The 13,835-nt window shown below is 40.6% G+C and overlaps 1 protein-coding gene across 1 annotated transcript; it reads right to left on the bottom strand.

Moving 5' to 3' along the window:
• Positions 1-407: 407 nt before the first annotated feature.
• On the bottom strand, positions 408-13,835 carry lonrf1l (LON peptidase N-terminal domain and ring finger 1, like). The gene is made up of 12 exons (XM_018695832.2): positions 13,081-13,835; positions 9,940-10,058; positions 8,803-8,925; positions 6,173-6,370; positions 5,841-6,054; positions 5,557-5,662; positions 5,314-5,428; positions 5,063-5,184; positions 4,763-4,921; positions 4,385-4,547; positions 4,106-4,258; positions 408-2,160 (listed from the first exon to the last, which is right to left on the bottom strand). Exons 1-12 carry the CDS (start codon positions 13,676-13,678, stop codon positions 2,002-2,004), a joined length of 2,229 nt encoding a protein of 742 aa, XP_018551348.1. The 5' UTR covers positions 13,679-13,835; the 3' UTR covers positions 408-2,001.

The raw sequence follows: 13,835 nt of genomic DNA, 5'->3' as shown, positions 1-13,835 counted from the left end.
CTCTTGGCTGACAGGAGTGGAACCCCACCAGGTCTTCTGCTGTTGAAGCCCATCCGCCTCAGGGTTTGATGCATTGTTCATTCCAAGAGGCTTTTCTCCTCTGCCTTCTCTGATCAGAGACGTATCTGTTTGCAGACCTGCTGCTCACTGGATGTTTTTTGTTATTCACACCATCCTGAGTAAACTCTAGAGAATGTTGTGTGAAAATCCCAGGAGATCAGTGGTTTCAGAAATCCTCAAACATAGAAAAAGCTGCTAACCTGTATCTGCACTGCACTGCTGCCACACGATTGGCTGATTGGATAATTGCATGAGCAGGTGTATAGGTGTTCCTAATGAAAGGCAGAGGAGTGTACATTGCTCAACAATCTCTTCTATAGGTGAAATAATGAATGTTGAGGCAGAGGTTGAAAAAAGAGGTGCATTTATTATTGAAAATTGATAACTTAAAACATCTGAGCAAAAAGCAAGATCTGTTCAAAAAGCCTTTTTACAAATGATTTACATACAACAACCTTGACTTGAATTTTTTTTTCATTTTTTTTGTACACATTGTGAACACATGGTGCCTCAGACTAACTCAGAAGGGAAAAAAATACAATTAAAACATACTTCATACCATGGCAAAAAGGAATGGTAACCAAGCCAACGCACTGTGTTAGTCAAATCACAATGCAAAATGGTGTAAGGCAAACGCAGTCCCCTGACTGAAGCACTGCAGGTACTCTCTCTCTTCCAAGCAGACGGAGCAGCTTTGAATGAAGAATAATGTTAACCCATTGGTGGTATACATGCTGTTTTTCTCTTGTTTTGATTTGTCATAATATTGCAAGACCCCCAGAGAATTTCTCATACAAACACACGGTCAGAATGTACAATATATTTTAACATATAAATTAATTCTTTTTAAGTTAATTCAATAGGAAGCTGAATATTTTGGTTTTGAGGAGAGACAAATAATACAAGAACAGAACCACTGAACTCTTTAACACTTTCATTTCAAATCCTCACACTCAAGCAGGATCTCCAAAGGTCCGTGACAAACAAAAGGAGATAGGGCTTATGACTTAGGGTTTACTGTGAGAGGAAGGAAAGCATTTAAAAAGCATCGGATTGAAATGGGATTTCAGAGCCTCTGCAAGGAGGCACATCTCTGCATGAAACTTAAAGTGAAAAATGATGGAAGAAACAGAGAGTCGACAGGAAAGTCCTGCGCCACTAGTTAAGAGGCAGCGATGGAAGTCATGCATGGCAAGCATGTGGGAGCAGTGATTAAGAAGATTTGATGCCCGGAAGAGATCGATTAATACTTTCATTATGTGTTGAAGTTATTTAGTTGCACTTGGTTGTGCAAGTTGAAAGTTCTCATTGGTTCCTCTGAACCACATTAGATCACATCTTACTTTCTCACTTTTTGGACTTTCAGCATTTAGGATTTTTGTTCCACAGAATGACCTCTTACAGCCAAGAGACAAACCAAAAACTTATTTTATACTGGTTTCACCAAAGAAGACTCAACGCAAACCATAACATACTCCTCAGGTCCTTAAATGCTTAAGGAGGTACTACTCTCTGTTGCTGTCTTCAACAGCATCACAAAATATCCAGCAGAGTAGTATGTGCTCTTGTCATTTCAACAAGGTCCTTCAGGAAGTTCTTTTGAAAACCAACAGCATTAAGAGCGAGAGCAGATGAGAATAGTTGCGGTCATATATGTCTTATTTTTTAAATAATTTTTGACAATCATGAACAAATGGTGTGCGTCCTTGGAAGTATCCCTGAGGCAGTTTGGCCATATCTCTGGTTTTCACTGATCCACAGTTCAAGGATTTTTCAGCTTTGCTCTGATCTTGTGTCAGCTTAATACAAATGGGTAAAATGAGGCTCTTATAGCTGTAGAAGCTGTAGAAGTTGTAGAAGTTGGTGAGATGTTGATAGAAGGTTGCTTGAGTATTGTTTAATAGTCAAAAAGGATGTTTCTGGTGGGGAGAAGAGGAAGCTCTAGTTGTTGGGGATGCTTTGCAGATATGTGAGGATGTGCTGGATCTTCTCCAGGCGCTCTTTGAGGCTAGTCATGGAGAGGACAGAGAGCTGGTACCGAGGGTCAATAGGCAGGACAGCCAGCAGCCACCAGCAGCAAGCTGGACCATTGGGAGTTGCCTGGAAGAGAGGAGGAAAAGCATAAGATTATTGCTTTCACAACAGAAAATCTTTTTCAAGACCTCATAATATCATTTCTGTGATAATCTTTGAGCCAAACTAAGTACATCTGAGGATCAGCTGCTGCCAAAAAGACTTCTGAACAGGACAGTATAACAAAATCATTTATTAAGAGGCACACTTTCTTTTCTCTCATGAATTCAGATATTTAGCGTAGAAGGAATATATATCGCAGTTCTTATTACAAAAACACAACAACTGTGCCAGCATCTGAAACAAAATCAGAATCTTTTCTATCATGAGTAGTGAGTATCACACAGAACAGGCTGGGTATCAGTACTCTGGACTTTCAACGTATTGAATGAATCAAAACAATACCAAGTACCACAAGAATCAATACCTGTGCAGCTCCTGTGCAACTGTCATTCAGAGTTTTGTGTTACTGTTGTTGTTCATGCAGTTCAGTTAACAGACAAAACTTGCTGCTCTTCTATCTGTCCTTTTCTGAAATCCCTTCATCCCTGACATTGTTTCAAACTAATCTGCTGACAAAGACCTTGAATATACATTTAAATGCACTTTAATCAAGCACCAAGGAAGCTCATCAAGGCCTGATGCCTGATAATTAAATGAAGTACTCATTTTGTTTTGATGAAGTTGTACTATTATTACGTATATTCTCAGCCCTACAACCCTGGAGTGCACATGAATGACCTTTTACAGTAATCAGCCAGAGGAATGCACGTCTGCGTCAGAGTTACACAGCTGGAAAAAATCCCTGTTTTTTCAAGATCGAGAGTCTGACACAGTTACAAAATGTGCTCAACACAGGGATTTGAACTGAATGAAGTTTACTATGTCTGTGCTACATTTTACATTCAGACAAGTGCACCGGCTTTTACCCCCCCAAAAAAAGTTTGACAACTACATAAAAGAACCAAAAATCAGGGTTCGGTGCTTTGCTTTCTTAGTGCATAAGCACGTGGTAGAGTTGGGGATTCTCTTTGTGACTCTCTTCTGACGCAACAGGGATGCTGGGATTAGGTATGGAGCACCCATAAAGCTCTTTAGCCTATATTGTCAATAGACTCTCCGCCCCATGGTTGTCCCAAGAGCAGAGCTGTAATCCCTCTCGGCACTGCAGGCTGCGAGCTGAAGCCAGAGCTGAGCACAGACAACAACTGTGTTCCGGTATTAAGACCTCTGTGGCAGGTGAATCCCTGGTTATGTGGGTTTTCCCCAAAAGACAAGTGTGTCATGAAATGATCCAATTTCAGGCTAAGACTTTAGAGCGTCTTGTAGTGTCAAAGAAAGTAATAAGCTGATACCAGTTCTGATAATAATCACAGTGATATAATTAAGAATGGTGTCCCTTTGTTCATCTGCAAATATGGTCATTTGAAAGTTGTGACAACCACAAGGACAGGAAGCAGTCAGTTAAACAACATAACTTCTAACAGCCTCTGCTCCACCATCTGCTTCTCTGCCAACTCACTGCTGCAGAAGATACTTACAAATAGATCTGCTGTACAAACTAGATTAAGATGCCTTCTAAATCACTAACATCATTAAAACTATTCCTATTCTGGAGAGTCACCACAACCTCTGCATTATATTCTTATACATTATTAATCAAATACAGTTGTACTTAATGTAAAGAAACGAATACAGTGCAGTTATCAGGAGAAATTCAATGATAGAGGCATATAAAATGTATTCATATCAGTACAAATATTTACTCTTATTGACTTATTGACTCAAGCATCTGCTGCAGACTAATGCAGAACTACAATACAACTATTTGAGACTTGCAATGAGAAATGACAACTTAACTCCTCTGGGAATCTACAGTGTTTCAGATTTAGTCCCGCTGTAAGCTGAATTGGGCAGGGATTGGTTAAATTCTACAAGATGGAAGTAGAGTTACACTGTGCTGGGTGTTTACCTGGATGTCAGCTTCTCGTTCTGGCATGGGTCCAAAGTGCTGCAGGATCTGATTGTGAAAGCGGATCTTGAGGTTCTGGAACCAGACGCGGGCCTGTTCGTACACTGCATCATGCAGCTCTTGTAGTCTCTCTAGCTCTTCACTGTCCTCCACCTAACAGTCAGGAATCACTCAATTAATACGACAGTCACTTTCACATTGGCTGAACTTAAAAATAAAAGCTATTTTATGAGTTACAATAGATTGTGGATAGCAATAGATTGTCATTATAGCTCTTACTCTTGTATCCTCCAAGTGTTCAATGTCAGCAGTGCTGTAGCCATCCTTCATTCCTCGGGACAGGACCCGGAAGCGTTTTCCTCCGATAGTGTCCACAACTGATCGTCCGTCAGGGAGGAAATGGACGCTCCTAATAATCAGCATGCAGCCATAATCTACAAACCTGCAGCAATGGACACACTGGTTAATTTAGAGTTTTGGCAGATCTTTCATAACCCAGTGATGTAACAGTTTATATCAGAGTGGATTTCATAACTGATTGACTGTTCTATTAAAAAAAAAAAACTTCATTCTGGACATGTGGATATGTTTAGTTTTAAGGTCCTCTGACATCATAAACTACACAGATCTATACCATATTTGTGCTTGCATGCTTACCCTTTCTGAGGATCATTAATACACATCCCAAACTGCCGCGTGCCTGTGTCCATGCAGCGGCGAATCATGAGGCGGTAACGTGGCTCGAAGACATGCAGGGGGCAAGGCACGGTGGGGTAAGCCATGGTGCACACAAAGATAGGCACATTCTTCGTCAGGCTGCACAGAGGACAAGTAGATAAGCAGTTTAGAGCCTTTGAACCTCTTAAAACCGTCTGCATATAGAAAAATCTGGTGATGAACACCTGAAAAGACGGGGCCAAAAATAAGAAAATGCAAATAAATGGAATGAATGCTTACTCAGAAAGCTCTCTGGTCTCCTCCAGATGAGTTTTAGTCCTCTCTGCATACTCCTGACTTAAATACTGTTTGATCAGTGTGTCCAAGACAGTTGTCACCACGTACTTCCTACATGCTAGATACTGGAAAGGACAGGAAACAAGTTAATGATTAAAACAGGAAACAGGGAACACAGATTTTGTTTAGAACTTCAAATGCTACAAAAGAAGATTAATATTTATGTGCAACAACTGCCAAGACTGGTCTTTCACCTCTTTCAAACTCTCTTTACAGAGGGGACACTGGGGTGTGTGGTCCAAGCAACGTTCCAGACAGTTTTTGCAGAAGCTGTGGCCACATGGTGTAGTCACAGGCTCATAGAACAACCTGTATTGATCAAAGAGATGCAACAATCAGCAGGTTGTTCTAAATGTTGAGTCATTTACAAAAGTACAGTGTGAAATGGTATGTAAACTTCATGGTGTGCATGTGGTCCAATTACAACATGTCCTTACCTCATGCAGAGAGAGCACTCTAAGTCATTGGGGTCCAGCAGATCATTAGCAACACTTCTGCAGGTTTTAGCTTTGGTGAGTCGCTGTTTAGAGTCTTTCACAACACCTGCAGTCAAAGGAGAAAATGCACTTTACAATTTACTTTATTAACAAAAGTATTATCTAAGACATAGATATTGTGCTGATTAGGTCATTAAATATAGAGTCTGAATTTGATTTGGAGAATAAAATATAATACACTAGGAAGACCAGAAAGCAGTACAATGAAGGGCTTGGCAACTGACCTTGTTTTTTGTGTTTGCTACTTCCACTGTCCACAACACAGCGTTCTGCTTCCGACACTGACAACTTCCTCTTCAGCAGGCTCCCCTTTTCCTGGTCTCCCAGCTGAGGAGCAGAGCAAACTCTCTTCAGACCCTCTTCACCACAGTTGGCGCCGTGCATTCTAAGTGAGTGAGCTCGACTCAGACCAGGCCGCTCCAGACTCTCCCAGCGTTTCTGGATGACGACACAAAACCAAGGGTTAAGAAGATGATGATGGTCTAGCAACGTGGCAACAACAGTACTGAATCAAATCCATTAATAAGTGCTGTATTATTATTCAGTGTGGTAATACCTCCTGGTTGTCCAGATGGTGGTGTGCAGAGGCAGCGCGGACCTGGTGCTGGTGTTGTCTTTGGACTGGACTCTGTGGTTGAGCCTGGGTGTTGGCCACGAGGGTTTTGCTGCGCAAATGAGGCGATGCGTTCTGTGTTGTTTCCCTCAGGCCAACTTTCACATTCTCATCAGCTGGGGAGAGCAGGTCACACAGGATCTGTGGAAAGTACCTCTGTTTGTCATCAAAGCAGAGCTGCTGAACAGGCAAACACTAAAATCTAATCTGAAGTCGGTGTAAGCAAAGACAATTACTGCATTTCTGACTGAGAAACTGAATCTCCACATGGGTAAGGTGAATATCAAGGCAGTCAGCTGGTGAAAACAGGGATGTTGGTGTCCACATTTGTCATATTTAACTTGAATAATCATAAACCCAGGTAGCCTTATGGATAAGACACTTAGTTCTGAACAAACATTTTGTAGCATTTAGCAGCCACAGCTACAGCCACATTTGCAAATATTATTTGAAAAGTCTTGAGGATGGTAAAAATCTGAACTGTTATCATTTTAAATTTGCCAGATTTTATGTAAGAAAAAAAAAAGAAAAGATATACACTCTAAAATTGGTTTAAATTAACACGTGTTGGAACTTTTTCAAGTTTTGAAGCATACAGTGTGTGAAGAGGAGACAAGGGACTTTATTTCATGCAAAGGGTTTAGTGACAAAAGACTAAATTAAACAATGCTGTTAATCCAGTTCTATAACCACGACTAAGACTTGAGAGAGCAAACTTTGCACAAGTTTGTGCTATGTTCAGAACAGATATCAGGATGGCCTTGGTTTAACCTCAGTGTGCTACTTGACGCAGCAGCAGAGAACATCAAGTTTTCTTTCCAGTTCAATTAAAGCTTGAGGGCATGAACTTTAGTCTCTGAACCTCAGATCATTTTAAACACACGTATAGTTTTGTGTTGTGGTGAAACATCTAACAGACTCATTCATTCATCCTCACACAATTCTTTCCTTTTCCTCCCTGTACTCGCACAAAGTCCCATCAGTCCTGCTGACAGGAATCTGTGTTACTGTTAATACCCTGGCTAGATGCAGGTAAAGATTTTAGTGACATGTCCGCTAAGTTCTTAGTTTCTGCATGTTTACTCTTATTGTCAGTCAAAGTGACAGAAATTATAGAAGGGCTTTCAAAAGGCTTCATTTTACTTCTTAGACTCTTGTGTGCTTTTTAAAAAAAAAAAAAACAAAAAAAATCTCTCAGTGAGCGCAATAAGAATGGGGGCTGTCATTTTCATTCTCATTAATTAGCTGTTTTCATAGCTGTTTCGTTTTCATTACGTGGGTACTCAGGAGGTCCTTTGAGACCGTAAGTATGATTACAGACTACACAAACTTGATTTGATGTTCTATTGATGCGCACTGTCTGGCTCCAACACTTTTTTAGACTTATGTCTAGCCTGAACAGTATCTATCTCAGGATCAGAAGAGGATGCCAACACAACAACAACCTTAAACTATGGGTACAATCAGTTCTACACACTGTTTACCAAAAGAGATGACTAATGTGATTATGTATGCTTCCTTATTCAATGATTCACAGATGATTACTCAAAACTTGAGCAGCTTTAGTGATTAAAGCTAACATAGTTTCATCATAAAATGATGACAAAACGTGATGATGTTGTGAGAATGTATTTAATCCTGCATACATGAATCAACTGTGTGTCACTTATGTAACTATGGTGCTGTGGTCTGTCTGTTAAGTGGCACTAATGTCATTACAGGCAGAGTCACAGGACTGAGTTCACTAACAACTTATGTAATTCCATGATAGATGATCCTGAAAGGAGTGGACAATGTTCATGGCTGAAAAAGAGGAGATACAAATTCTGAACTAGAAAATGCATTCCCTGCAGAAAATTCATTGTGAATGCTGTAGCAATCCTTAAAATGGCTGAAAACACCGTTAAAATGCAGAAGAAAGTTGAAAGCCAAAAGTAATCTCTGAAGCAATGCTTAAAATTGCTGACCCAGCATTCACACTAATTATGTACCATAAACCCCCTTCATGTCTATATAACCACAACATATGACTGTAGTGTAGTGCATAAATTGTAACCTAAAACAAAGTACCCACTGACTGTGAAACAGCACATTTCAGAGACGTTTTCTACGTGTATAGGATAATGCACAATGTAAATCCTATTAAAAGTGCTTACATCAGGATGCCTATAGGACACAATGTCTCTACGTTGTTTGCAGTTAAACTGTTTATTTAGTCATTGTGCTAAAGTGGGAATTTAAGATCCATGCCATGAAAAAAGATAGGCTCCATTAAGTCAGTATAGGATAATAGCAGATGCAAGCTATAAAAAGAGAAAAAATGGCTTTGTGCAACAGAGATTGTAAAGGGTGTGCTTCACATTCCCTGCTATCCAATCAAAGGTGATGTCACATTAAAGCAGTATGAGCTCCACTTAAATCTTTGGCTTCAGTGTATTGAGTCTAGCTCCTCCAGCCCTGCAGCCTACTTGCATAAACACTGTGTGACCTCAGATCAACTGATGACAACATATTTAGTCTCTTTCTCATCTCACTCTGCCAGCAGACAAATCACAACTCCTTTGCTCTCTTACCTTTTCCACTTGTCTTTTAGCACAGGGGAAGTCCTCGTCCACAGTCAGGCAGTGGAGGAAGACTTGGAGAGACTCATCCACCTGGCCCATCTCATGCAGCACCATAGCTTTGCTAAACAAAGCCTGAAAGGGCAGAAAGGAGTAGTAGAAAGAGATCAACTTTACTTCTGTGCCAGAATTTATGTTTGCCTTGTGTATTCATGTTGCTGGTAATTGTTAATGCTTTGCATACATCCTAAGAAAACACCGGATTCAAAGTCATGCTAAACTGTCATGCTAAAACAACAACGTTAAATTTCTTAAATGGAAACCATCCTTGCCAATAAACCAATATGAGTTTACCAATTATGCAAGTGCTTTTGTATGACATACTTTGCACCACAGATGCAAAATATCCAAGGCTTCAACCCAGACACTTGGTCTCCTGTTACTGATGTAATAGTCATTACTGGCTTTGACCTTAATCACGGCATTCTCAGTTGTGGTCTAGAAAACCTTCTTTAGTCATGATACTCTTTTGTAACTTATTTATCTTGAGAGAAACACTTTTACACAACACAAAAAATAGCCAGAGGTTGTTAAATATGTGTGCTGTAAAAAAACTGGATCAACAAAAAAAGAGATATTTTAGTTTTATGATTCTATAAAATTCAACTGCCATGTCATGCAACCAAATTAAATAAACCAGATTTATTCTTTAAGAAACCGAATGAATCAATAAACATGACTGTAAATACCTGGCGGCTGAACTGGCCTACAATTTAAAGGTCACTGACTAATCCAATACAACCAATAAGGTGCTGCTTGCCTGTGGCTTTGAGAGCAGCAGTCTTAAAATACACCTTTTCTTGGTAATGGCCAGCTGACCAATATCAGCACAGACTGACATGCCAGACTCTAAGAAGTAAAAGTATGTGTGGGTATGACCTGGCAGTGTCACCATCCTTGTGGAACCAACAAAAAGCCTGGAGTTAGATCTGGTGTAATCATGTCTGACACAGATTTTCCTCCCATACAATAGGCTAAAAACAACCAAAATCCTGCAGAGAGGGATTTTTCAATACAAACTTGAAATTGGCTTTTTTTCTTTTTCAGCAACTGTGTAGTAAATTGCTGCAGTGTCAGTGAGTGACCTACTTCGGCAGAACAGCTGGACCTGGGACAAAATTCTGTGTCCTCCAAAGCCAGGCGGTACTGTTTGAGAGCCATGTACGCCTCCGCTCGGGACAGTCGCACCACCGCAGTCATCTCTGGATCTGCAGGAGACATGAAGAGAGGGGGGGGGCACTCCTTATTAACTAAAACTTGATAGTATTTACCACGAAAGAGAGTTTTAAATATCTGTCCTGCAAGTCATACATTACATAATCAGGTGATAAACACAAATTATATATTAACTGTGTCACTCTATTCTCTCAAACACTGAAAATCAAAATAAGTTGTAGAAGCCTGGAGGAGCAGAAAGAGACCAGTGGATCTGATTTTTCTGTTCCCAATAGTGGACTGAATAAAAAAACAACACAAAAAAAGTTTACAAATCCTATCCTGTATTACAAAGAACAAATTGAAGCATTGTAAAACCAGATCTCTGTTTTTTATTGGGGGCAGCAGCTTTGTGTGGTACAGCTGACACTGAGGCAGCAAACAATTTTAATTTTAACACCTATAGAAAGGGTTTACTTACTAATAAAATATGTAAGTATGAGCATGGCCATAAATTCATTTGGACTAAACTAGGTTACAATCAGATGTTTGACATTCATCTAATTACCCAATCATGTCAACCTGTATAACAGGCAGACTGCCCTGCAGACATTACTGGCTAATGAATTATTTTAGAAAACTAAATTTCACCTGCATTTTATCAAAAGTTCAATTAGTTAAACTTTCCTCCCAGCCTGAGCTGCAACTTTTTTTGCACATGGTGTGCCATTGATCCCAGTAATATATTACCTTTCACTGAGACACATGGGATTTAGCTCATTTTCCTGATATATAGCAGATGCTGACATGAGCAGGGGCACAGGTAGTTTGTCTAGTCATCCTAACATCAGTGAAGTGCCCCTAATTATCTGGAAGTTTCTGTCCTGCTTCTCAGGTTGTCTGCGGCACTGACGGCCGGCCCTGAGCGCTGTCAAAAGCAGGTGGTGTGACTGCATCACTCCCACAGCGGTATCAGTGTGCATCCTCAAACCAATGTCAAGTGACACTTATTCTTGTCAGAAGGTGATACACTAGTTATATGACCTTCTGTTACACAGTTTGCTGCTTTTATCCACCTGAGATAAAAAATAAAATTGCAGGAACACAGAAGGTTGCGTGTTACTTTCTTACAGCCTGTAAACAATTAATCTGATCATAGGTAAGTATTTTAAAAAGCTGCAGAACAAAATGCCCCACAATGGAAACACATAGTAATTAAGAAAAATAAAAATACGTTAACACTTCACTTTGGCTGGGCAGAACATTACAGCTGCAACCAACGATCATTATCATTATCAACTGATCTCTTGATTATTTTCTAGCTCAATCATTTGGTCTATAAAGTTTCCCAGAGCCTAAGGTATTGAATTACCTGTTTTATCCAACCAACAGCCCACCACCTACTGATATTAATTTTACTCTTTTAGGAGTCAAAAGAAACCAGTAAATATTGACATTTGAGAGGCTGGATCAACATTCTTATAACACAATGGTTTGGAGTAGATCTTCTGCTAACTGTCCCACAGGCAATGCTTGAGTAACAGAGGTCAACAGGGATACGATGAGGTTACATGTGAAATTATATCACTTGACCCAAATTCCATGGATGTTTCCATAAGCTCTCATGGCCCAGGTAAAGGTTCAGAACAATTTTCCAGCCATACTATCACACAACCAGACCATTTCAGGATCAGTTATACATTTTTTTTTTCTTGTAATTCTGAACTGCTGCACATGAGGATTCTCAATCAACACCCAACCTACAAAGTGCATAAAATAACTAGATAAAAGGAAGACAAGAGTAGACAAGAGTAATTTGAGATTTAGTGGTTGTAAAGTAAAAATATATTTTCTCTAACAGAGCAGTGGTTTACCCACAATGCATTGTCATTGCCATTTTAGTTTGAACTTTTAGTCACTAGTTCCATGAAGGCACAACACTTTTTTATCCTTTTATAACCAGAAACTATTCGGTGGACATGCAGGCAGTCTCCAGTTTTGGGTCACCTTCACTGGACTGTGTGGGGATTGAGTGCTTTATTCAAGGGCACATCAGACCATTGTTGTTACTAGGTCTGCAACTATGGCTTATTTTAATTATCAACTGATCTGTTAATTACTATTTCTATTACCTGAGCCATAGAATTAAAACACTACTGATTTGATTATCCCACTATCAGTGGCGTCATTGATCAGTCAATTAAATATTTATGCAAGAGAGAGGTACCAAGACTTACCATTTGAGAGGCTGAAACCACCATATATTTGCAATTTAGCTTGGTAAGAGACTAAAGCACTTATTTGATCATCACAATGTAGCTAACTATCTTTCTGTGGATCAACTAATCAAGTACCTGACTAATCATTTACCTATATCATTCATATCACCTATAGAAGCTTTTACAGGAAATACTGGGATTTGAACGTGCAACCCTTGCAGCCACAAACCTCCTGCAGCAGAGTTTGATATTTAACCATAATCTGCCACTGAAGTAGCCCAGTTTTTTCATTGCATAATGTCAGGGTCTGTTACAAAAACTAAAACACGTCCTTGCAGAGTGTCTATCTGGACCACCAGCCTGCCTCTGCCTCCTAACTTGACCCACAACCTGCGAATTCATCCCCTTTTACAACATTTATGAAACACAAGTTCGTCGCAGCCATGATAGTTACCAAACACAAATGCCCTCCCCCTTGATAAGTTACAAAACTGCCCCAATATGTGTCACGACCTGCCTTATGCAACTTGCACTGACTGCGCATGCTCATCTTGTGAAATTTCGTAAGCAGGACCCGTCAGATTACACGACGGGCGATGGGAGGAGACTAACACCAAAGCAACACATGGGAGTAATGATGACAATTTTCAATATGTTGGTCAGTAGAACGCAGGATTCACTGACAATAAACAATTAAAGAATCACGTTTACACATGTTCCTATCATTCCTACACAGGGTTGGTAAAGCAGCGTCGCAATAACACTCTTACTGAGTGTGCGCAGCTGCAGACACACCACCAGGAAACACCTCTCTCTTGTCAACATGAATGTGTACGGTTATGATTACAACACTTACCACTGTGGATAACATCGGTGGCTAACGACACAGCTTCTTGGTAGCGTTTGCGCTTACACAGCTCGTCCACTTCACATAGTGTTTTCGACTTTTTCCGCTCCTCGGGAAACCATTTATCTAAAAGTCCGCAGAGAATAACATTGGCTTTCTGCTCTCCCTTCACGGCTTCATTGCACAGCTTACATTTGGAGAGCAGCCGTCGTTGTAAACACCTTCTACAGTACGAGTGTCCACAGGCTATGGTCACAGCTTCACCCAGGAAGCTGTGACAGTTGGGGCAGTCAAACACGTCGTCCCCGCAGCTGTCCGGACTCTGGTCCGAGAGTGCTTCTTGCGCGGCCGCTTTCCTCTTAAAGTTGCGGAGGATACAGTCCGCTAAAGTGCTCAGTTGTTCGGGTCGCACAGGGCCATACCGCATAGCCACTGAAAACCAGTCAATGGCTTCTTTGAGGCAGTTTTCAGACGCTAGCGCGTTGGCTTTCTGTAGTATAAGTTGATGGTGGTCCTCCTCTGCCGAGACGTCGTCCGAGTCAGCGGCGCCGATGAAGAAGGCGCTTCTCTCCTCCGCGGCGTCCCCCACTTGCGGTTGGAGCGACATTGTGGCGTCCAAACAAACAAAACAAAGAAATAAATGTTATGTATATTTGGGTTTTCTTCTGTTAACCCGTCTGTACATTTCTATAGCTGCCGCGGTCCATGACAGTGTAGTGAACGGACTTTCTCATAGACGCCCGTTCGTTACATAAAAAGCACGG

Source organism: Lates calcarifer, linkage group LG5 (genome assembly GCF_001640805.2).
Source record: "Lates calcarifer isolate ASB-BC8 linkage group LG5, TLL_Latcal_v3, whole genome shotgun sequence".
Classification (NCBI taxonomy): domain Eukaryota; kingdom Metazoa; phylum Chordata; class Actinopteri; family Centropomidae; genus Lates; species Lates calcarifer.
This window is presented reverse-complemented; position numbering and strand designations above follow the sequence as displayed.